The sequence below is a fragment of the Oryctolagus cuniculus genome, chromosome 7 (assembly GCF_964237555.1).
Source record: "Oryctolagus cuniculus chromosome 7, mOryCun1.1, whole genome shotgun sequence".
NCBI lineage: Eukaryota > Metazoa > Chordata > Mammalia > Lagomorpha > Leporidae > Oryctolagus > Oryctolagus cuniculus.
In genome coordinates, this window is record NC_091438.1 from 55,291,542 (window position 1) to 55,312,297 (window position 20,756).

Below are 20,756 nucleotides of genomic sequence, written 5' to 3' on the forward strand. Positions count from 1 at the left end.
TGTGCATAGCTGGTCCTCAGGAAGGGATGATGACCCAGGAATGATGCTGCCCGTGCAGCACCTTGCAGGCTCCGTGCTTGGGCTCCCACCTGCAGCACTGGGTCTCCTCCGGGGCCGCCCCGTGGGAAGCTCCTCCCTGAGCCTTGAGAACTCGGGAGAAGACCTGGATCTTCCTCATCTCTGAGACTTTGACTCCAATCAAAGTAGATGCTCAATAATTTTTTATGATTAACTCAAGCCCCAACCTGTGCTGTGGTATCACAAAGTGTGTTCTTGCGCAAATGACAATCTTTCTGGGTACACTTCTTCCAAAGGCACAGGGATTGGTGCTGGACCTGGAAGCAGGCAGCCCTCAGCCCAGTGCTAGTGGTTGCTCCTGGTTTCACAGGGCTCCGCACAGCCAGTCCCCTGCGTCCTCTGTCTGGTCCGCCGGCACTCAGGCCTTTCTCTTTGGCCTTCACTGTGCCTGGCACCATTCATACTCACAACTGTTCTCATCAAGATAAGGGCCCCCACCCCACAGTCTTGCAGTGGGCTCCCCAAGATAGAAGCAGACTAAACAGAGGTCAGCCCCAGCTCCCTCTCCAGCACTAGGCTCCGGCCTCTGCCCAGCTCTTCTCTGGTCCCCAGCCCCGCATCGAGGTCAGGCACAGAGCCCTTCTCTCTGTTGTCATCGCTGCTTGGAGTTCTCACCTCTCTCCAGACGCTGCCTGCTCAGTGACCTCTAAGAAGTCAATGCAGAGGTGCTGATGTCCCCAGCCCACTGGGGTGGCCGCACCTTGCCCCGCCCCCTTGGCGGCGTGCACACGCTTCCTCCTCTGCACACGTCCTGCACCACGGTCGTTACCCTGCGGGCTCTTCTTCCAGGTTAGACAGAAAGCCGGGTCTTCTCAATTGCTGCTTTCACGCTGCCAAGCACGGTGCATGGCCTGGACCAGCAGCCCCTCTCTCCTTACTTGGTTTAGCACTGGCTGAGGTCAAGGTTATGTCTGAATGTGGAAGGGTGGCTGAGATTAAAAGGAGAAGGGAGAATTATGTTCCAGGAGAGTCGTTGGCATAGTAAGGCTAAAATGCATCCCTAGAGGGGCTTGGAGGCATCCCTGTGGTCACTGGGGAAGCCATCTGTCCCGGCAGTGGGGACACAGAGCATGGCGGGAACTTAGTGACATTCGGCTTCTCTCTCTGTTCCTGGCTGGACTGGGATCAGCGTGGAGGTTTAGCAGGCCATTTCTGGCGTGTGGTAGAGCAGCCAAAGTGCAGTGAGCAGAGAACGATTCGTGAGCCTCACAGAAGTGGTGTGTCCCAAAGAGCTAAAGGGCTACATGGCCTCAACCGTCACCTCTTTGTCCCAGGCAGGTCGTCACCCAGCACGTCCTCCACACGGCCAGCAGGGCACGCCGGGAGGATTCCCCCTCCACACAGTGCTGACATTCAGCCGAGCCACGGTTCCCTGACCCAGGAGGAAACCCGTGTGGTTTGGGGTTTGGGGGTGTGGATGAGCAAGCGCAGATTTTTTCCTGTTGCCCGATGGCTTTAAATTGCAACCTCTCTTTCAATTTTCCATTATGCATCAAACACATCTGTGCCAGGGCTGGACAAATGTGTTCCGTCTGGGAGGATGATCCCAGACAGCTATAAATTAGAGCTTGTGTTCAGAGATTCCAAAAATGTGGCCTCGTGGTAGGGTGTCCCTGGGACCCAGCACCTCCTCCACAGTCTCCGCGGTGGCTGCTGGCGTTGGCCGGGTGCCTCTGTCAATAGATTTTTGCTGTGTGTTTGGAAACTCTCTTTCCATCAAGTGGCCGCAAAGATGAGGCTGCAGGGTTGCCGGAGAGGCGTTGCTGGGCAGACCCATCCCGGGCAGCCTTGACCAGGAGCGAGTCAGTCTCTGTCCCCCACAGGAACAGGGAGGACCCCAGAGCTGGTCCCCCCCAACCCAAGGTAAAGCATCGCCCAGGAGGGTCCTCCCCCACTTTTCCTGTATTGAACATAGAAACTACCACGTGACACTTGTAAAAGAACAGTGTTGTTTTTTAATTTACAACAGGACTACATGCTTACTGTAGAAAGTCTAGAAAACACACAGAGAGCAAAGGTCACTTGTAATCCCCCTCTTGAAAGGTAAACGTCGGGAGTGTTTCTAGCATGATTTCTTTCCGTGTGTTTCCATGCCATGCCACCATTTTAAAAATCGCAGAGGTCTTTCATAAGCTAGTTGAGCCTGGTTCCTTTCACTGCCTCTCACATTATCCAATTAGTGCTTTCTGCTAAGCGCTGGAAACTTTTAGTTATTCCACATGAGAGAGTCCAGCTGGTGGACTCTGCCCCTGGCCTCCCGCTCTTTGAGCCCAGGAGGCTTTTCCGTGCAAGCCACAAAGAGGGCTGGCTCTGGGGGACAGAGCCGCTCAGGGATAACATCTCCCTAAGGGGACACGGCAAATCCATGACAAACTGCCCCCTGCAATGCAAGGATCTTGTCCACTCAGGTCTCTCGTTCAAGCTGACTCCGATACAGCTTTTCCTTGTTAAACCTCTACTGCCTTGATTTTGGTCTCCTGTCTTCCTGTTGCCGCATCTCTATGCTCTTCTGGCTTTGGGCAGGGGAAGACTCAACCTTGCTCATCCCAGGCAAAGGCAGTCAGCAGTGACTGGGCGCACTGGCTGTTTTCACCTCTCTGCTTCTTTTCCTATAGTGCTGCAGCCCAGAAGGTGCCCCGGTCAACATCTACTGATTGATTTATAGAGTGAAATTCCAGCATGGTGTTTGCTCGCGGAGGGCTAGAGCCTGCTGGCGCACAGTTGGGACAACCCTGCCGTGGCAGCACAGGCTCCCAGCTCTGGTGCTGAGCCGGAGAAGGGGAGGAAGCCCGGTGATGACTCTACCAGCCGCCAGCCTGCCCAGCCGCTGCCCGCGCCAGCCGCCCGGCCACCCCATGAGCCGCACAGCACACAGACCGGGCTTTTTCAGAAAATTATTTTTCCCTTTCTCACTTTCCATGGAAACTCAAAATAGCAACCAAAAAAAAAAAAAAAAGGCCCCGGCCTCCCCCTCCCTGCCTGCAAAACCATCCCCAGGCAGGCAGGACAACGGGTGATGCCCATATGGGCCCAGGGGAGACAGGGATACAGACGCCTCCCAGCAGCTTTCTAATTGGGGATGCACACTCAGAGCTGTGGGTGGGTGCTGAGGTTGCTGTCTGTCCTTCCAATTTAGACCTGTGGGTCTTCCCCAGGTCTTGGAGTTCATCCTGCTCCCGGTGACCCCGCAGCGGAGACACAGGCTCCTGTCCTCGTGGCTTTGGGGAGGAGGTACAAGGTGCTCAGGGCCCACGCCTCCCGGGGGGCCTGCTGTTGGAACAGAGTTTTTGAGACACCTCCCCTGGGTCCCAAGGGGCTTCGAGCACATCCGTTCAGCTCCCTGAGGGTCTGTCTCCTCCGTGTGAAACAGGAAGGGTGCACGGGGTGGTTCCTGAAGGGGTGAGTCTCCCAGGCCTCGGCATTCGGAGCCTGCAGCCTGCTCCCCCGTCCACATGTACGAGTCCGCTGCATTGCAAATGCCCTGTCCTTTGCCTTCCAGCTGGCTGGCTCAGCTGTCATCGCTTTTGGACTATGGTTTCGATTCGGAGGCACCATGAAGGACTTATCGTCAGAAGACCAGTCCCCGGAGTATTTCTACATGGGTGAGTGACCTCTGCCTCCCCAAGCTTTAGCTCAGGGTAAGGCTGCCCCAAGGCTTGGAGCAGAACCTGCTCTTGGACTGGGGTGGGAAGGGGAGAGGCAGAGATGCGGGGGCAGAGGAGGGACGGGAAGAAGCCAACGCCGGAGCCCCTGTGCAGTCTCTCTGGCCCCTGGGATCAGCGCAGGGGAGGCAGGTGCATTGGACCTTGCGCCCTGCCCCTCCAGCCCTCTGAGCAGCAAAATCAATGGTGACAAGATTCTTCTGTTGAGCTTCTGTTTCTTTCAAGAACTCTCAGAGAAATAATCTTCATTGATTTCAAAGAATTAGGAAACTCCTTTTTGCCCTCTGGGTAGAAATGGTATGGCAGGTCTATATCATCTGGGGTGACAGGGATCCTGCTGAGTCAGGGCTTTATTTGATGATCATGTGAGTTTTTAAAAATTTTTATTTTATTTATTTGAAAGGCAGAGTTACAGAGAGAGAGAGAGACAGAAAGAAAAATCTTCCATCTGCTAGTCCACTCCCCAAATGACCACAAGGGCCAATCCAAAGCCAGGAGCCAGGAGCTTCCTCTGGGTCTCCCACACAGGTGCAGGGGCCCAAGCACTTGGGCCATCTTCCACTGCTTTCCCAGGCCATAGCAGGGAGCTGGATCAGAAGTGGAGCAGCCGGGACTTGAACCTGTGCCCATGTGGGATACCGGCGCTGCAGGCGGCAGCTTAACCCACTGCGCCATAATGCTGGCCCCTGATCTTGTGTTTTAAATTGTGTAGGAGGGGTGCACACTCAGAGTGAAGAGCAGATCTCAGGGTTTGAAGGCGGGCATCTCAGTCCCTTTGTGATGGAGTGCGGGTGGGGGAGGGGCAAGGAAAAGGCAGGAAAGGGGTGGAGCGCTGCCCTAGGGCTCCACCTCCCCAAGCAGGAAGCAGGGGCAGGGCAGTGCTGTGAGTCCAGGCTGGGCTTTGTTGCCCAGGGTTGGGTTCCCTTCAGCCCTGGCCTGGGCTCCCCCTCATTGTCCAGCTCCATGGACATGGACTTGGATTTCACAAAGCCCAAGACCATTGCCCTGGTAACCCATCCCCGGCCGCCTGGCTGTTTTAAGATCTGCACCAGCACAGAGCAAGCCCCAGGTGCTGGAGGTGGCCTCTGTGCCTGGGCAGGAGCGGGGGGAGTCCTGCGTGGGTCCTTGGCTCCAATCCCCAATTACAGCAGCGTCTTTCCCAGGAGGGGGCAGTCAGAGTCCTCGGAGCCACGTGTCCTTGTGCGGGGCGGCCCCTGACCCCCATCCCCTCCGCCACACCGGTGCGCACTGCATCCTCCCTTGAGGAGAGCAGCACTGTCTGCTAGGATGCCTCTAGAGAAAGGAGCAGAAACCCTACAGAGAGGGGCGGCAGGACACTGGCACCACATCCCTGAGATCTCAGGACAGCTTTTTGTAAAGCACCCAGGCTTCTGGATGACCATAAGTAGACCCATCCTGATTTCAGAGTTGCAAAACGTCAAAATGAAGCAGACGCAGGGTGGTAAAGGAAGTCTGGAGACAAGGAGTTTCCAGAGTGAGCCCAGGGCTCAGTGAAGCCCAGAAAGACCCAGGCTCTTCGCTTTCCCCAGCTTGTCCATCCTCAGGATGTCCCAAGAGAGCTCACCTCGTTAGTCAGAGACAGCTGCAGGGGCTCCGGGCATCGCATCCTCGCACCCAGAGGAGGAAAGGCAGCTTCATCTCTCATGGCCCTTTTCATGAATGAGTAAAGCCTTTTCCAGAAGTCTCCCAGTTCGTTTCTCATGCAGCTTGTTGGCCAGAACGCCACTGTATGTTCGTGCCTAAGCCAATCAGCGCCAACAGGAGAACTGCTGAGACTGGCTCTCTGACTCATCAATATCCACGCCTGAGCCTTGGGAGGGGCCCCAGCTCTCCAGGGGGCCCCTGACACTCGTACAGGATTAAGAAGGAACACGCTAAGGAATCTGCTGTAGGCTCAACACTGAAGCACTCCCTTTTTTTTATGCTCACCTGATTTCCAGATAGTACATACCCCTCCCTCCAAAGCTAACACTCGTTGTTCTTCTTGAGAGCTTGCTGCCTCTGAAAACCTGCTCAGGAGCAAGCTGGCGCCCTAGAGCAGGCCCCTTGTGCCAAGGTCAAGCTCAGCCTGTCCTTGCCCAGCGTCACCTCCAGGAGTCGGTGAGCCCCGTGGAGGGGATGCGCTGGAACAGGCAGAAGGGAGGCTGGCGGGAGAAACGTGGCTTCCTTTGTGTCCCCGATCGCCGAGAGCTGCGGATTCCATACCCGTCTCCTTAGTTTCTCACTCCCTGTTAGTGCAGTCACAACTCAGAGCCCCCTGGGTTATCTGCAGCCAAGGTTTAATCCCATCGTAATGGGGTCTGTGCCTCGCCAGACGGTACAAAGGACGTTCTTGGACTCAGTAACAGATGGCAGTCACGAGCAGATACAGCAGCAGGCTCAGTGTGAGAGAGCACACAGGGAGGCAGAGCATGGGATGGGCCTCGGGGTGCAGAGGTGCAGGGGCCTGAAGATCAGGTAGGTGTGGCCTAGGCTGAGTTAGAGAGAGTCTGATTCGTGAGCTGAGTCGGGGATGGCGCACCTGGAACACAGCAGCTCCTTTCCCGTTGTCTGCGGAGAGAGAACATGGCTCATTTTCAGGATGCTCCTTTGAGGAGGCTTTGGAACCCAGCTCTTCCCAGCCATCTACAAGGGATGCTCAAGTGGGCCTCATGTGCTTGTAACTAAAAGCCAGCCAGGTGGTATTTGCACTGAGTACGTCCAAGGTCATTTCTAAACTGGGAGGGCAGGAAGGACTTGTGCTGGATGTTAAAGACTGGACTGTGATCCCCGGAGAGGAGCAGGGACTGCCAGGGCTGAGGGGCAAGGATGCATGAGACGTGCCTGCAGGGCATTGCTCAGCAAGCCCGCACTGGGCACTGGGCGGAGGGCTCTCACCGAGGGTCGCAGACTTTGGCCTGGTGGGGAGCCAGGTGAGGAATGCTGAGGACTAACTGGGGGGACAAGCAAGAAGGACCTTGAGCGTTTGGGTTAGCTTGGAGCTCGGGCAAGGCATGATCTGCACTACATTGCAAGGAGATGATTCTGGCAGCTGTGGAGTAAGAGGGAGTCACAGGACAGAAAAAATGACCCATTATTGCCACAGTCATAAGGCCATAGCCAATAACGGCGGCAGTAGGAATTAATGAAGGAGACAGGAAAAACAAAAATGTTCCTAAGCATCATCAAGCCTGCCTGGTCAAAGCCAGGGAGGAAGGAGTTCACATTGCAAGAGATGTCAGTGCCAGACAGAGTCAACCCTGGCAAGAGTAATCCAGGATTTCCAGGAGAAAACCGGAGTGGCAGACGTAAGGTGTCCCTGTTCAGAGTGGCAGGTGGTGGTGGGGAGCCCAAGACGGAAGCTAGTCCGGGAGGCAGCGCTGGCAGCGGTTTCCCAGCTGTAGGCTCGGGCTCCCCCACGCACTGCACCCTTCTGACGGTTCGATGGCTCAGGGAGGTTGAGCTGACTTCGGCAAGCGAATGCCCTTGGTGTCAGCGTTTACCCACCCACATTGCTGCAGCCGTCAGAACGGAGTGGCAGCCTGTTCAGGGGATTCCTGTGCTGGGCCACACACACATTCCTCGTTCTCTCTGCTCACCAACCCCAAAGCACTGGGCACACTGCCTGGGATACGAAGGTGTCCCTGTGGGTGTATCTGCAGATGCCGATTCTGGAAAGCCTCACTCCATGTCCTTGGGCACGGTGCGCTCCTTTCTACTGGGAATGGGTTCCAGATCAAGGGGCTCATTACGCTCTTAGGAGCCCTTTGTTAGAGACTGTCCCTAAGCAGGCTTGGCTCATCCAACTGGTGCTAAAGGGATCTGGGCCTCCCAGCCTTGAGTGCCATCTCTATAGGGAACTGCTTTGTCTCATCCCCTGTTTCCAGGTAGGTGAGGGCCAGCCCTGGTGAGAGGAGCTGTCCCTGCTTTGGGGACGCTTTCCTGCCTGGCTGCCTTGCCCCTCTCTCCGTAGCGATAGAGAGTGTTTCCCTCCTATGATAAAGATCTGGACATCACCTCCAAGGCAGGGGCGTGACAGATCCTAGGCCAGGGCAGAAGGGTCCAGGACAGGAGAAACAAGGACAGGGAGAGAGGGCACACAGGCTGACTGCCGCCAACATCTGCCTCGCAAGGGCCTCTGGGTCCAGGCCGAGGCCTGGAGGCCAGTCCCGGGCCTCTGTGCCGTCTGGTTGCTAGGGTGGAGGAAGGAGAGCCTGGCAAGGGTGGAGCTGGCAGCAGAAGGGCCTGGCGTACTCCGGGCTTCCTGGGCCGTCTTCGCAGCAGCCTTCAACACACACCTGTCTTGCAGATTGCAGATACCTGCACATCCGGGCCTTCGCTGGCCTGCCTCTTGCTCAGGTAGACCCTCACGGATCTTGTCTGTGGGAGTCCAGAGCGGGGAGCCGCCCCCTGAGCCCCTGGAAGGCTGGAGCGCATGAGGTCATGTCTGTGGGCGGAGGATGTGAGCAGGCTTCTCCACGAAGGGGTTGCCCACACAAACAGGAGCCCCCAGGCTTTCCAGGCTCACGGCCTGGCTGCAGCTGGTTCTCCCTGGCGGATGCCGAGCCCCGTAGCCTGGCTGTGGCCACGGCCCGAGGTAGCATGGAAGAAAAGTGTTCCAGGGCTGAGCATTAAGGCCTGGCTTGCCTTTTCAAAACCTCTGACTCACTCTGGTAATATTTTTGACTCCGTGGTTTTCAGTTGTACCTGACAGCCATAGTATCTGGGTAGCAGAGACATTCTGTAACTTACAAGGCATTTTTGCAAGAAGTTAGCATAGATCATCGCTTCCCGATTGCAGATCACAGTCCTGAGGACCAAGAGGACTTACCTAAAGCCACAGTTGGCGGACCTGGATTTCTGGCTCGCAGCCCTGAACTATCAGAGGAAAACCCAGGAATCATTCATTCTAGACACTTCATGCACTTTTGTCAACGAAGAAGGACAGAACATCTTCCTGCCATTTTTCAGTTGCAGATGAACAGATTTCTAGCCAAGAAAGCCACTGCCCTGAGTTCCTGCCAACACTGGGTGCCCACAGTGGAGCAGACAACCCCCAGGGGCCACCGTAATTTGGTTCCTCATGAGCTGTGCAGTCTTAGGCACATTACTTGGTTTCTCTGTGTCTCAGAGCCCGCAGCTGGGAGCTGGGAGGGATCAGCGCACTTGAGAGCGGTGCCTGGTGGGTGGGGAGCCCTCCATGAGTATGGGCTACTGTTACTGCTGCTCTGAGGTCATGCTGGAGAAAGGGGTCCCCGGGAGGGCCACGAATACGTGGGAGGCTCCAGGCAGAAAAGGTCCAGGAGTGGCTCGAGTGCCCAGACGTCAGAATGAGCGGCTGTGTGTAGCATGGAGGCTTCGCGACGCCTTAGAGACGATGGCTGGCAAATGCCACCCAGTGCAGGCTGAGCCACCGAAAAGCAGTGGTGACCACGGCTGGATTCCAAGGCACGTTCACTGCGTGGAACAGGACGCAGTCACTGGGAGCTGCTGTTCGCCATCGTCGTTGTTTGGAGGGAAACTCGAGCCCTTCCTTTCCTATACACCGGAGTCCCAGCTTATGTCCTAGATACTTGCATGCAGTCCCTCCATCTCCGTGGGTTCCACTTCCGCAGATTCGGCCAACTTTGGCAGAAAACTAGGTACTACACAGGTAAAGATTTTTCTTGTCATTCCCTACACAATGCAATATTTACGTAGCAATTACATGGTAAGAGTATTATAAGTGATCTAGAGATGAGTGACAGTCTATGGGAAGACGAGCACAGGTTCGATGCAAAACGACACTATTTTCTATTGGGCAGATCTGGGTATCTGAAAGGGTCCCAGAGCCCACACCCCATGGATACAGAGGGCTGACTGTGATACAAGCATTCAGGGGAGTTGGAAGGCAATGGAGGCTGGCGCCGCGGCTCACTAGGCTAATCCTCCGCCTGCGGCGCCGGCACACCAGGTTCTAGTCCCGGTCGGGGTGCCGGATTCTGTCCCAGTTGCCCCTCTTCCAGGCCAGCTCTCTGCTGTGGCCCAGGAGTGCAGTGGAGGATGGCCCAAGTCCTTGGGCCCTGCACCCACATGGGAGACCAGAAGCACCTGGCTCCTGCCTTCGGATCAGCGCGGTGTGCCGGCTGTGCACTGGCCGCGGTGGCCATTGGAGGGTGAACCAATGGCAAAAGGAAGACCTTTCTCTCTGTCTCTCTCTCTCTCTCACTGTCCACTCTGCCTGTCAAAAAAAAAAAAAAAAAAAAGAAAGAAAGAAAAAAAAAAAAGGAAGGCAATGGAAAATAATCATTCTCAGATTATGCACCACTACCTACAGCCAAAACACTAAAACCACTAAAATTGTGTCCATGCTGATCCAGTCCCTAAGAGCAAGGGGTCATTTTACTTATTTATTTATCTATTTATTTATTTTTATTTGCAAGGCAGAGTCAGAGAGACAGAGATATCTTCCATCTGCTGGTTCGCTTCCCAAATGTCCACACTAACCACAGCTGGACCAGGCCAAGGCCAGGAGCTCAGAACTCAATTTAGGTCTCCCACAGGGATGACAGGCCAAACTAGGCCAAACGCCCACTCTGGGGAGTCATTTTAAAGCGAGTTTATGACAACAAGCCTCTAGGAGGTCGTCCCTCGTTGCTATACTCACCAAAGTGATGCTCCTAGCTTAAAAATCAAGGCACTACAACCTAAAAAGGAAGTGATAGACTTGTCGGGGAAGAAGGTGTCCGGGAAAAGCTCTTGTTGGCAGAGCCCAGCTGTCAGTGCTAAGCATGCAATTTCCCAGGGGTTTCCCCTTTTCAGACCGTGGGCACTGGGATTCAGAAAGCATGAGGGGTTTGGGAAGGAGGTCAGGCTTGGCCACATGTGCTGCTGCGGGAGGTCGAGGGCTCCCCAGAAGCCATCTCGGAGTTAAAGTGTGGCTGCACATGATTCATAGTGGCTGTGTTTTGAGGGACAAGCCATCAAAGGGAACACGTATCTTAGGAAGCCACAGGTGGCCTTCCGCTGCGCGGAGTGCTAGAGCCACATCAGGAAGAGGATTCAGCAGGCCCAAGGAGGTTTGCCACTCAGAGTTTCCTCTGATCGCCCCTGCAGCTCCAACAAGCAGTGCTCATCTTACTGGGTGCCGGGCTGAGCCAGCCGGCCTGCAGAAACAGAGACGGAGGTTTGCTGGGAGTTGAGGCTGCTAGGGCAGGTTCAAGTTGTTTTGGCCATGAGCTCTGACGTTCTGATAGCCTAATAATGGAATCACGTTCAATGAAGCAAGCTTCTTTGGAAAGATCCTTGTTTCAGAAAGGCAAGGACTTTGCTGGGGGGACCAGGGAGTCCGTGCACAGTGGAAGGTGGCTCTGAGCCCCTCACATCCTATGTCACGGCCCACTGAGTCGTGGCCCCTGAGGCACCTCCTTGTTCCTGTATCCAGACTTTCTCGGGGTGCGAACCTTGGTTCTCGTCTGCCTGGCTGGGGAGAGCCCAGCCCCTTGGTGGCTGTGAGATTTGTGAGGATGGATCCCCCGCATCTGTCTCAAAGAGGGTGGATGCCAGACAGCCGGGCCAGGACTTCCAACACGACTTCCTCTGCCTCTGTCCACTCATCCAACCAACACTGCTTGAGAACTTGACGTTGTACTGGGCTGAGCCCACCGAGGGCAGATAAAGTTCTGGATGTGACATCTACAAATTGAGAGAGACAAATATGAGAACCTCAAAGGCGCAGGCCAGTGAGGAGCTGGTGTGTGTGGGCGGGGCGGGGGGGGGAAGCAATCACAGTGATTCCCACGTGGCTGGAGAGCAGAATGGGTAAGAACTCCGGGGGACTGGTCCCCAGGCTGTGGCTCGGCGCAGGACCTGCACACTGTATCAGGCCGCAGTTGGAGCTGCTGCCACGGGGAGGCAGTGGCCATGTTAACTACCCACTGGACATTCTGGGTGAGCACCGAATGCGAAGTCCCTGGTGCAGTCCCTTCATCCAGTTGGTTATTCCCAAACATCCACTGCTCAGCCCAGGGAGCCCTGCCTGCAGCCTCCTCACCCCTTGCCTCTGCCTTCCAGTTGTTTCTAGAAGCCTGTCTTGCCTCCATTCCTCCTGTTGTTCTGAGGAGCCAGCCAGAGGATGGACATGAAAGAGCTTTGAAAAAAGTAAAGATGTTTTTGAAAACAATGAGGTGTTCAAGCAGTGGGGCCAGCACTGTTGTTACTGATGTGGATCCTGTCTCTTACCACCACATCCATTCCCTGTGAAATTCTTCTAGAGAAAAGGGAAGGGCAGGAAGTAGCAAAGCCAGACAGCAGGACAGAAATAACACACACACACACACACACACACACACCCAGCACTGCCTAGGAGCTGGGCTTCACCCAATCCTGGAAAAGACCCTGGGGACGGATCTGGGTGCTACAGGAAGCCCAGCCCCCTGGCTCGCAGCTCTGGCTGTATTTGAATAGACAGATCCACCCACAAACCACTGCCAGCAACGCAGGGGAGCCCCCGGCAGCGCCCTGAGTGCCGGACTCAGGGCTTCCCTGCGGGAGCCAGACGCCAGCTCCACCCTCCCCAGCGAGTGGGAGTGCTTTCCAGGTGACTCACAGGAGTAAAATGCAAAAAAATAAAATAAAATAGAGGCTGTTAGCATGATTCCAAATAAGTCCAGTGCCAGGTCCTGTATTGTGTTCTCACTTATCTCAGGATCAGAGGAGGAAGCAAGGCAAGGCTGGGCTGTAGCTCCGTCTCGGAGCAGAGCCTATCTGCCGCCTTCTTCCTCCCAGAGAACAAGTGTTCTGGGCCTTGGCTTAGGCAGCAAATGGGATTCCCACCAGCGGCGTTCGGGCCGCTACCATTCCAGGGAGGCAGGATGGAGTCATGGCCAGGAGGAGCCCTGGCTTCTGAGACCCACAGCTGTTTTCCTCCAGCCCAACACCAGCTCGTGACCTTGGGCACTGCTTAGCCTTTGGGGACTCCATGCCTTTGAAGAACAGAGACACTAGGAGTACTTACTTCACACAGAGCTGTCCTGAAGGTTAAACTACTAAACCTGGGCCAGTGCTTAGAACAGTGCCCAGCGGAAGGCGCAAATACTACAGGAGCAACGGTGTCCTTGGGATGTATTGCCGCCCTCTTGCCCTCATTGGCTGTTTGTGGGCAACACTCACAGCCGCCTGGGTGTGTAGTGTCTATGGCGCTGCCCCCGAAGATGCAAATTCACAGGAAACCAGGCCTTGTTGCTGTGACCTCCTTCAGCAAAGCCTCCCTCTGTGTCCGCCCGCTCCCAGCATCCCGCCCTGTGCCTGGTGGCGACAGAGCGCAGCGAAAGCTCCAAGGCCCAGATCTGTGTTCCAGCTCTGGCAATAGCTCCTGACCATGCCCCTCAGTTTCAGAAAGGTCAGGTGAACGGTGGCACCTCCCCCTTTGCAGGGGCGGTAGAAATCTGAACTGGAAAGGGCCTGGCGCAGCATGAGGGCGTGAGCGCTGGGAGACAGTCACACGTGATCCCCCAACCTTGAGCAGGTCTTTTCACCTCCCCACGCCTCGGCTTTCCACTCTGGGCATAATAGCAGCCCCTGCATCGCAGGGTCAGTGTGCAGGTGAAGGGGGCTAAGGTGTGCCTTGCACACGGCAAGCGCGCTCCATGGCCCCGAATGCCCTGCAGTGTGCAGATGGCCATGGTGGTGGAGTCGTCAGCACTGTTGGTGCCAGTGGGCGCAGTTGCAGCCAGGCTCTGATGGTTTCCCCGCCCCCTCCCCTGCAGGACTGTATGTGCTGGTTGGAGCCGGGGCCCTGATGATGGCCGTGGGGTTCTTCGGGTGCTGCGGAGCCATGCGGGAATCGCAGTGTGTGCTGGGATCAGTAAGTGGGGCAGGGGGAGTGGGAGGGGGGCTGGGAGGAGGGGCAGGAGGCGGGTCGGTCTGAAGAGGGTTGGGACACTGGGCCCCCAGCTCCAGCCCCTCAGGACTCCCTGGGACTTTGGTCTCACTCCATCTCCCTGAGTCTTCCTGTGTCCAGCGTTTGCAAAAGGATGGTGTTCTCTGTCCCTGCCTCACATGGAAAGTGTGAAAAAATGAGGCCGTCCGTGCATAGATGTGTTGGAAGGAAAAGAGCCTCGTCACTGGAAGAAGTGGTTGCAATCCTTTTGTTAAATAATATTCCACAGTGGGTGCGGCAGCTAAAAGATTCCTAGAGCTAGGGAAGTGCTCTTGTCTATAAGAAAGCGCTCTATTTGAGATCGATAACTTAACCAAACATGCCTCGTTGGTCTTATTTTAACAAGAAGTCTCTTTAAAAAAAAAATCACTCATGTTAACTGCCAATGCAGCCTGAGAAAGCGGGGAGAAGAGGGGCAGGACTTGAGGAGATTTGGTATTTCCCCTGGGGTGGGGGTGGGGTGGGGTGCGTGGCGGGCGCTTCTCCTGTCTGGTTACTCACCGCACTCCAGATTGTGCAGCGCTGGCTGCTGCCTCTGATCTCGGCTCTGTGCCGTCTCTGACTTGTTCCCGCAAGCACCCTTCCCTCCTCTCTTCCCCCAGTTGCTCAGCATCCATCGTGGTCATCACTGGACTTTGTTCTGTCAGAGCAAACTCAAGGCCTGAACAGAAATCTGTCCAGGAGGACACCACACACGCCACACACACACACGCACACACACGCACGCACACACACACGCACACACGCACACAGTCCTAGACCACAAGGTGTCAAGGCCCACCCTTCCCCAAGCCCAGACCTCATCAGTGACTCCCTAGCTCCTATGTTGTATCTTTATAGATGCTTTCCTACGTGTCAGAGATGGATTGAGCACTTCAGTGCCAGGAATTGTTCTAGCTGGGGGATTTCTACTGCACGATCTGAGATCCTTATTCATTCTTTATTCCTTTATTCACATTTCCTATCTCCCCTGTCCAATATAAAGCCCATCTCTGCAAAAGCCCGGGGATCTCATCTTGTTCAACACTTTATACCCAGCGCCAAAGACAGCAACTGGTGCAGAATCAATTGCTCAATAAATAATTATTGAATGAATTGATGAAAGAATGAATTCCACGAAAGTGACTCACTGTTACAGGAAGGACAAATGCTTCCTGCTGGAACAATTCACACTAATAACCTTGACTGCTGCTTTCCAGTGGAGCTAAGGTCAAAGAGGCTAAATGCATTGAAAAGGTATTAAATTAATGAAATTAGTATTTTCTCTCCTTTACAGTTTTTCACCTGCCTACTGGTGATATTTGCTGCTGAAGTAACCACTGGAGTATTTGCTTTTATAGGCAAGAGTGTAGTAAGTAACAATTACTTCTAATGTTTTTATGATTAATGCATTCTCTGTACGTCAAAGGATATGAGAATGTCAATACCCATAATGCTATTACAAAACCAAGTGGCCCCCAAATCATAGGTTAAGCCAAACTTGTTAACCAGAAGTAGTGTACACAACAGAGTGTGTGTGTGTGTGTGTGTGTGCGCACACTTCTCTGGGGAGATTGTTCATAGTTTTCATTAAACATATCAAGCAGTCCATGATTTTTTTAAGCAGATCTCTAATTTCAGGAACTCCCCAGTTTGAAACGGGGTGGAGGTTAGGTGATAGGCATGAGGGAGAGGGGTTGGAGAATCACACACGTCCTCATTCTTCTCGGCCTTTATTTGTTGGTAAGGGCTGGCCTGCACAGAGGCCGCCTGATCCTCAAAGACTAAAGCCCGACCTGCTGTTTGCTAGTGAAGAGATCTGAATTTGCTGCCCAGCTCCAGGTGTGCAGAATGGGGGAGCACAGGAAGCCCTAGAGGAAGCGGCCTTTAGGAGGGGAACACACAATATGGTTGGAGAGCAAAGGAAAAGGGAGAAAAGTGGAACCTTAAGCTTCGTCTATTTTACGTTCATCCATGTGCCATAACTTGTCTTAGATGAAACTATGATAAACATGTAGAATAAGCAAGTGTCAACTCATTTGGAATCTTCCTAAAGAAGTTGGTGGCATTCGTAGGTCAGTTTAAGTTTGGTTCCATGTTGAATTAGAATTGAGACGGGTCCTATGCCTCAATACCAGGACAAAGCATTCCCTAAGCTTTCTTTGACCTTTGAATGGGAAAAGACTTCTTTGGTGATGAACACTTTTTAAACCACGTCACTAGGGCACTTAAGCCCTGCTGGCCAGTGGGGGTACAAAGACTGCATAGGTCCCAACTGCGGCGGGGCCCCAGAACCAGCCCAGGAATCTGGGGTTCAACTGACAGCTTAGGGAGCCTCCACTCTAGCAAACCTTTTGAATCCATGAACATTATCCTTGTTTAGTTTGTCCTTCCATCCTCAAAAGTATCTGAGAAACCAGAATCTGTTATTGGCTCCATCTGCGCGGAATGAGCTTAAAATACAGACAAACGCTTGAAAGGCAGTGTTTTTGAAGGGTCTGGAAGAAGGGATTTTTCTTGATGGAAGGAGGGTGTTGGCAGCTTCCCACGCACTGGCCCCTCGGTTTTCCTGGTATGTTTTTAGGCTGTGCGGCACGTCCAGACCATGTATGAAGAGGCATACAATGATTACTTGAGAGACCAGGGAAAAGGCAACGGGACCCTCATCACCTTCCACTCAACCGTGAGTAGCTCCGCTTCTTTCCAGAAGGTCTCACCTCCCGGGATTGTGTCTGAGCCAGGCTCTCGCCGATTACCTGGATGCAGACTGAAAACGTGTTCAGTAAACCTGAGCATCAGCGTTCCAGTCCAGCTCCCATGAGAGAGGCGGTTTGTGTGCTTCTAGAACCCCAGGAGAGAAAGGGCCTGCCACACTGAGTCACAAGGGCAAGTCAGGACAAGTGCACAAAAGAAACCAAGACCACGGGCAGGAGCACAGAGACAGCAGCCCAGGAACCCCCAGGCTCCCCCAGAGGACGCCACTGGCAAGCGGGAAGCGGGCCCTCCAAAAGGCCCGTTTCTCTGCCATGCCCAGCCTTGCGATCCTGAGCAGGTGCTGGGCCTCCCTGATCACCCTCAGCTATCCCCTTTGTAAAATGAAGGGGCCCGAAGAGAGCTGCTCTCCCTTCTGGAACATTCTGAGAGACTGTGCCATCCCTGGAGCTCCCTGAGCTGCAGACGGTTAGTCCAGGAAGGCTCGCGGGGCGACGGGCTACGCCATAGTCACCCTGATTTCTTCCACTCGTGGGACAGACAAATAGCTAGGAGCTCCTGGCCCCAGGGTTTTCACGTACCTCCTCCTCCATGACAGGATGTCAGGGCATGCTCCCCCCGCCAGGGTCTGGCCTCAGCTACCCCGAGGGCATCAACGAGCACACAGGTTCCTGGTGTCATGGCGCCCAGCCCGAGGCAGGCACCTGTTTCCTATTCTGGTCTTTCAGCTTCTCCTCTGCCTCCCAGACCGCCCAGGTTAATGAGCCCTTCCCTAGGCCAGCTCCCCAGCAACTTTCAGGAACTCCCCGTCTGGAAGAAGCCACCGAAAGGCCCGACTCCCTCCAGCTAAAAAGCAGCAACTTACAAATTCACGCTCAGTCAGCTCCTTGCCTCCTTTAGGTGGCCTTGAGTCACTTCCTGTCGTTAAACTCAGATGGCTTTAGAAGAGTCGTGGTCTTGTTTTTGCGTCATTATGCAGCTCTCTGCTCTCCTTCTAGGAAAAGCAGCCTGCGTCGCAGCGCGGGGCCTCGTGGCTGCCCTGCCGCCTGGCAACCCCAGTCCTTCACGGCGACGCTCAGGCCGCAGCGCCGGCTTCCCCAGGCTGTGTCCTAAAGTCTCTTTTTCTGACTCTCTAGTTTCAGTGCTGTGGGAAAGAGAGCTCTGAACAGGTCCAGCCCACGTGCCCAAAGGAGCTTCTAGGCCACAAGGTGAGCTGTGACCAGGGTTCCTCCCCGACCTGGACTCTGAGGTGGGTTTTGGCCTCCATGGAGGCTGGGAGGCTCAGGTTCTACCTCCAGGGCACAGACTATGGGGGCCCTCACTTTCCTCCATGGATGCTGTGGTCCGTCTCCTGGGGCCCTGGAGAATGATGGTAGCTGACTTGCCAATGGATGCCACCTGCTTAGGTATTCATGAAGCTGGCCAGGGCCAGAGGGCACAGTGTCACCACAGCCTCCCTTACGTCATAGCATGTAAGTGTTTCGTGTATTAAGTGCTGCGTGTCAGGCACCATACCAGTTACTAGGAACTCCAAGATGAAAAAGATACGGTCCTTTTCCTGAGCAACCTTGCAGACCAGTCAAGGGCGATGGCGATGGCAGGGCACGGTGGCAACACAGAAGAGTAAGGAAAACTCCGGAGAAGATGGGATTCGGAAGCTGTATTTTAGCAAAGCAAGGTCATTCCAGGCCCAGAGAGCAGCAGGTGTGGGGGCATGGCACTAAGAAGCTGCAAGAGAACAGGGGCCCAGAGAGAACAGGAAATGATTTTGCAGCTGCAGATGGACGTCATCCATTTTGCACTGCAGAAAGAGTAGCCGGGCTTCTGGTGTGAAAGGCAGAATAAGAGGTTGGAGCCTGACGCAGGCAGACCACTTAAGTGGTTCTTGCGACCACCCTGTAAGACAGCTCACCAGCGGCTGGGGTGCAGAGTAAGCACAGAGTCAAGAGATGCTTGGGAAGTGGACTCGCCAGAACTGGGGACTTACTGGCTGTAAGAGGTGAGGGAGAGGGCGGAGGCTATGAGTCCCAGATTCCCGCTTCAGTAACCAAGACAGTGAGGCTCCTCTCACTGAGAGAGGCCAGTACAGTGAATGCAGAAGATCTTTCAGCTTGCGTCCAGTTTGCAGTTCAAGTGCCTGTGGGTGTAGGAATCCCAGCAGGTCGGCAGTAGGAGCATTGAGGCCACAGGAGCAAATGAGTACGCCCAGCAGAGCTGATAGAATCAAGGCAGAGTCTGGACTCTGCCGTCTAAGGGGTAAGCTGAAGACTGGAAGTCCAAACAAGGGACTGTGGGGAAAGAGCTAGAGTCAGAGAGAGTCCAAAGGTGCTGTTGGCTGCTGTGTTGGAAGCTGAGGGGGAGGCTGGTGTGCTTTTAAAGCCACCACTGGGGACGGGACCCATAAGAGCAGACTGAAAGTGGCTGCCTGGGTTTGTTGCTTCAAAAATTATGACCCTTGCCACATAGGCCAAATAGGCAGTGGAGTGGTTGGGGAAAGCAACGGCAAACCATGAGAAAGGAGGGAAGGGTGGGGCTGTGGAGGCAATGAGAGATTCTCAGGCAGCTAACTGCAAAAGGGTGAGTGAGCTTGATGCCTCTTCGTGTCCTGAATCTCCTACTGAACACTCAACATGAAATGAACAGGACGTAGCATTACTCCCATTGCACTCTCGGCAGGCCACGGAGATCTGCAGGCGAGCTAGAGTCACAGTTAAGGCTCCACTAGAGGGAGCACAGAGCACTCACTGGGGCCTGCAAGGGAGGGTCCACAGGCACTGCCCTGAGATGACCATTAGGCTGAGATTTGAAGAATGAGTAAGCCAGTGGGGAGAGTGCGATATCCCAGGCAGAGGGGATTGGGTAGAGGCCTGGAAGCAAGAATAGGTAGTTATACTCAGGTCAGTGCCAGCAGTGGGGCGTGGCTGAAAGCCCCAAGTGCCTGTGAGACATGGGCACTGTTCATTCCAAGAACTCGTTATTGAAGGGCCTCGGACACCCTGGCACATCCAGGAGTCTAGCTTTCCTACTGCTCACCTAGGAAGCTGTAGAGAGCAGAATCTAGGGTAGGACTTTCCCTTTACTGATTTGTCCCAGGGTGGTGTGGCGAATTGATTGGAAGTGGATGGCCTGGAGCTGGGGAGACAAGTCATGTAGAGTTCTCCTTATTGTCAGCCACAAGACCTTAACGGGGTCAAGCCGCAATGCAGAGAGGGCCATTAGGAAGTAACATCAACAAGACCGGCGACCAGTTAGATAGCAGAAGAGGGGGAATCCACCGCTGTGTTTCAGCTGCACCGCCTACATAGCTGATGGTGCCATTTAATGATGTGAGGAGTACAGGAACGGGGGCCCGTTTGGTGCAGCTTCCACGGGTATCAGAAAAAGCTGCCAGTTGGCAGGCAAAAGGACCTGAGCAGCCTGCGGGCACAGCTGGGTTGGGGGCACCCCTTACTCAAGAGGGCTCCAAGTAGAACCTTTGGGAAACTGATAGCAGTTACAGGTTACCCATTCTGCTCCCTACCCAATGTCCCCCTCCACCACCTCGCTGTTATGGGTACAAGGATAGGAACCCAGGCAGCCCAGCCCAGCCCAGCCCAGCCACCATAGAAGAGAGCGGTCCTCTGTATTCCAAGGCTTGGTTTTCCTTTGCTGAGATTGAACCTATACCGACTTCTCAGCGTCTCAGTAGGTAATGCCTACTCTGTCTAATAAGTGGATCAATTACATAGAAGGCTTTTCAAACTGTCAGTGATGGTACAAAAAGTGAACACTTATTACTTAAGTATATTTTACTTATTTTTCTTTGATGAAAGTAAGAAAAAGGCCTAATATTTGTGAATGCCCCAGATCCTAGAGAAATAGCTTGCTTCCTCCAGGCGGATTTCAAGGCTCTGAAGTAGCTGCTGGCCTAAATAGGAAAATCCCAACAAAAGGAGAGGATTATATTTTTTCCCTCAACCACATCTTTGATTGAAGGCTATCAGGATGATGTTATCCAAGAGGAATGGTTTACAAAAGAACAGAAGCTGACGTGGGTTAACGCCAAAATGACCTATAGAGAAGGAATGGACCGGATCAGGGAATGTTCATACGTACCATTTTTATTCCTCACTTTTTTTCCCCAAACAGAACTGCATTGATGAAATTGAAACCATAATCAGCATTAAACTCCAGCTCATCGGAATTGTCGGTATTGGGATTGCAGGTCTCACGGTGAGAAAGTTCCAGAACTTACCATGTTTGCCCTCTGAGATGTCTTGAACCTTTTCAAAAATCTTAGTTCTTATCAAGTGTGATGTGGTAGTATCTTAGAAGAGAGTTCTCAGAATGGACAAAGACATTTGTCCATGGCACATGTTCTACAAACAAATCTAATTAAATGTATCAATAATTAGCCCTCTAAAATA

At 54.0% G+C, this 20,756-nt stretch overlaps 1 protein-coding gene across 2 annotated transcripts in view; it reads left to right on the forward strand.

The window, feature by feature from the left end:
• Nucleotides 1-20,756, forward strand: part of TSPAN2 (tetraspanin 2) — a 40,564-nt gene that overhangs the window by 12,766 nt on the left and 7,042 nt on the right. For both annotated transcript variants that reach the window (XM_070076899.1, XM_051856133.2), the window contains exons 2-7: nt 3,578-3,680; nt 13,487-13,584; nt 14,936-15,010; nt 16,223-16,321; nt 17,487-17,558; nt 20,479-20,562. In XM_070076899.1, coding sequence (XP_069933000.1) covers nt 3,632-3,680; nt 13,487-13,584; nt 14,936-15,010; nt 16,223-16,321; nt 17,487-17,558; nt 20,479-20,562 — 477 coding nt within the window. In that variant the 5' untranslated portion in view covers nt 3,578-3,631. The remainder of the gene's footprint in view (nt 1-3,577; nt 3,681-13,486; nt 13,585-14,935; nt 15,011-16,222; nt 16,322-17,486; nt 17,559-20,478; nt 20,563-20,756) is intronic.